General features: G+C 60.6%; 1 protein-coding gene across 1 annotated transcript in view; it reads right to left on the bottom strand.

Annotated features, from left to right (window-relative positions):
- The window catches only part of STARD4 (StAR related lipid transfer domain containing 4), a 9,731-nt gene extending 9,211 nt beyond the window's left edge, over positions 1 to 520 (bottom strand). The window contains exons 1-2 of the mRNA XM_014951462.1: positions 443 to 520; positions 27 to 150 (exon numbers count right to left, since the gene is read on the bottom strand). Of these exons, the coding sequence (XP_014806948.1) occupies positions 27 to 131 (105 nt within the window). The 5' untranslated portion in view covers positions 132 to 150; positions 443 to 520. The remainder of the gene's footprint in view (positions 1 to 26; positions 151 to 442) is intronic.
- Positions 521 to 1,536: the final 1,016 nt, after the last annotated feature.

Below are 1,536 nucleotides of genomic sequence, written 5' to 3'. Positions count from 1 at the left end.
CCCCAACACCGCCGGAGAGCACTCACAGTTTTCTTGGCAACCCGCCACTCGCTGTCGGCGATGCTGTGGTACCGGACCAGGGTGTTCCGCAGCTTGGTGGCCAGCGGGGCCGAATCGGGCAAGAGATCCATCGGTGGGCTCCCCTCCAAGCTGTCACACCGGCACGGAGGGAGGCATCAGAGCGGGACAACACACGAGGGGACGCCAACAACCCAAACAAACCACTGCCACCACCGCCTCCCCTTCACACACACAGGTGTCCTGCCATTGGGGTGACCCCGGGCGGTTGTCAGGGCCATACACACACACACACATAGAGTTTCGTAGGTCGCCTGCCTCCCCCGCGGCGCCAGGCCTCTCCCGGAGCTGGCCGGCCGCTGGCAGGGGCGTGAGGGCCGCCATCCCCCCGCTGCCGGCTCCGGTCCCGGCTCCCCGCACTCACCCGCCGTCTGACCCTCAGCCTCCTCCGCTTCCCCGCCGGCACCACTGCCGGCCGGCCCCGGCTGCCCGACGGCTGATAGCCGGCAGCCAATGAGAGCGCCGCCGGCTTCCCGGCGCAGCCAATGGCGGCGCGCCTCGCCGAAGGCAGGGGACGAGCTCGCTCACCGCCTTCCCGGATCACGCGACCTCTGGACATGGTCACCGGGCGTGTCGTCACGAGGAGGGAGAAGAAGGGCCGCCCTCCCATTCGCTGCGGCGGAGGGGCGCTGCGTCCTGATTGGGTGGAGGGAGTGGAGTGATGGGCGGGGCGGGTATAAGTGCCACCGCCAGCTCGAGAGCGGTAGGAAGTGGGTCCATCTTGTCTCGGTTGGCTGGGTCTGGCCTCACTGAGGCGGCGGGAAAGGCCTTGGGGCGGCCCGTCTGCTGGGCCCCGTCGCAGTCCCGGTAGCGCCAGGCAGGGCCCCATGATCTGCAGCGACAGCACCTTACCACAGCAGCGCCTTCGAGCAGGGTGAGCCTGGGTCACCTGTGCCAGGGCTCGGCTTCTCACGTGTGGCCTGTTGCTGTCTCTTTGTAAAGGCTTTTTTTTTGCTGTGACTTCATACCGGTTTACACGGGTTTGCGGCTAAAGCATCCTGGGGATTCGCTGCTCAGCTGAGGGTCCTGCAAGCACAGATGTGGTGGTATGGGCTGGACTGGCCACTGAAAGGGACAGCCGATGCTCTTCGCCACTGCTCTTTCCAAGGAGAGGAGGGAGAGAGGGAAAGAGACCTAAGGGTTTTAAAAAAGAAAATAATTAAAATATTAATAAAATACTAATATTATTAATAATAAAATGAAATATATATGATATATACAAAACTGCACCAAGCTCCTGGGATGACGATCAAGTCACAAGCACACACGGGAAGTCTCAGACTGGATGTAGCAACAGATGGGAGCTGAACTCGGGAACTGAATTCAGGAGCTCACTAGATCAGGATCAAATGCAGATGACCAGATAGCGTCCTCCTCAGATGCCAGCCATTGAAGAAAGAGGGCTTATCTCTTTAGTCCCTCAACTTTTCTACTGACCATGACGCAGCTGGGATGGAA

The sequence above is a fragment of the Calidris pugnax genome, unplaced genomic scaffold, assembly GCF_001431845.1.
Source record: "Calidris pugnax isolate Ruff unplaced genomic scaffold, ASM143184v1 scaffold148, whole genome shotgun sequence".
Lineage (NCBI taxonomy): Eukaryota > Metazoa > Chordata > Aves > Charadriiformes > Scolopacidae > Calidris > Calidris pugnax.
Note: the sequence above shows the minus strand (reverse complement) of the source record. Positions and strands in the feature narration are given on the sequence as shown.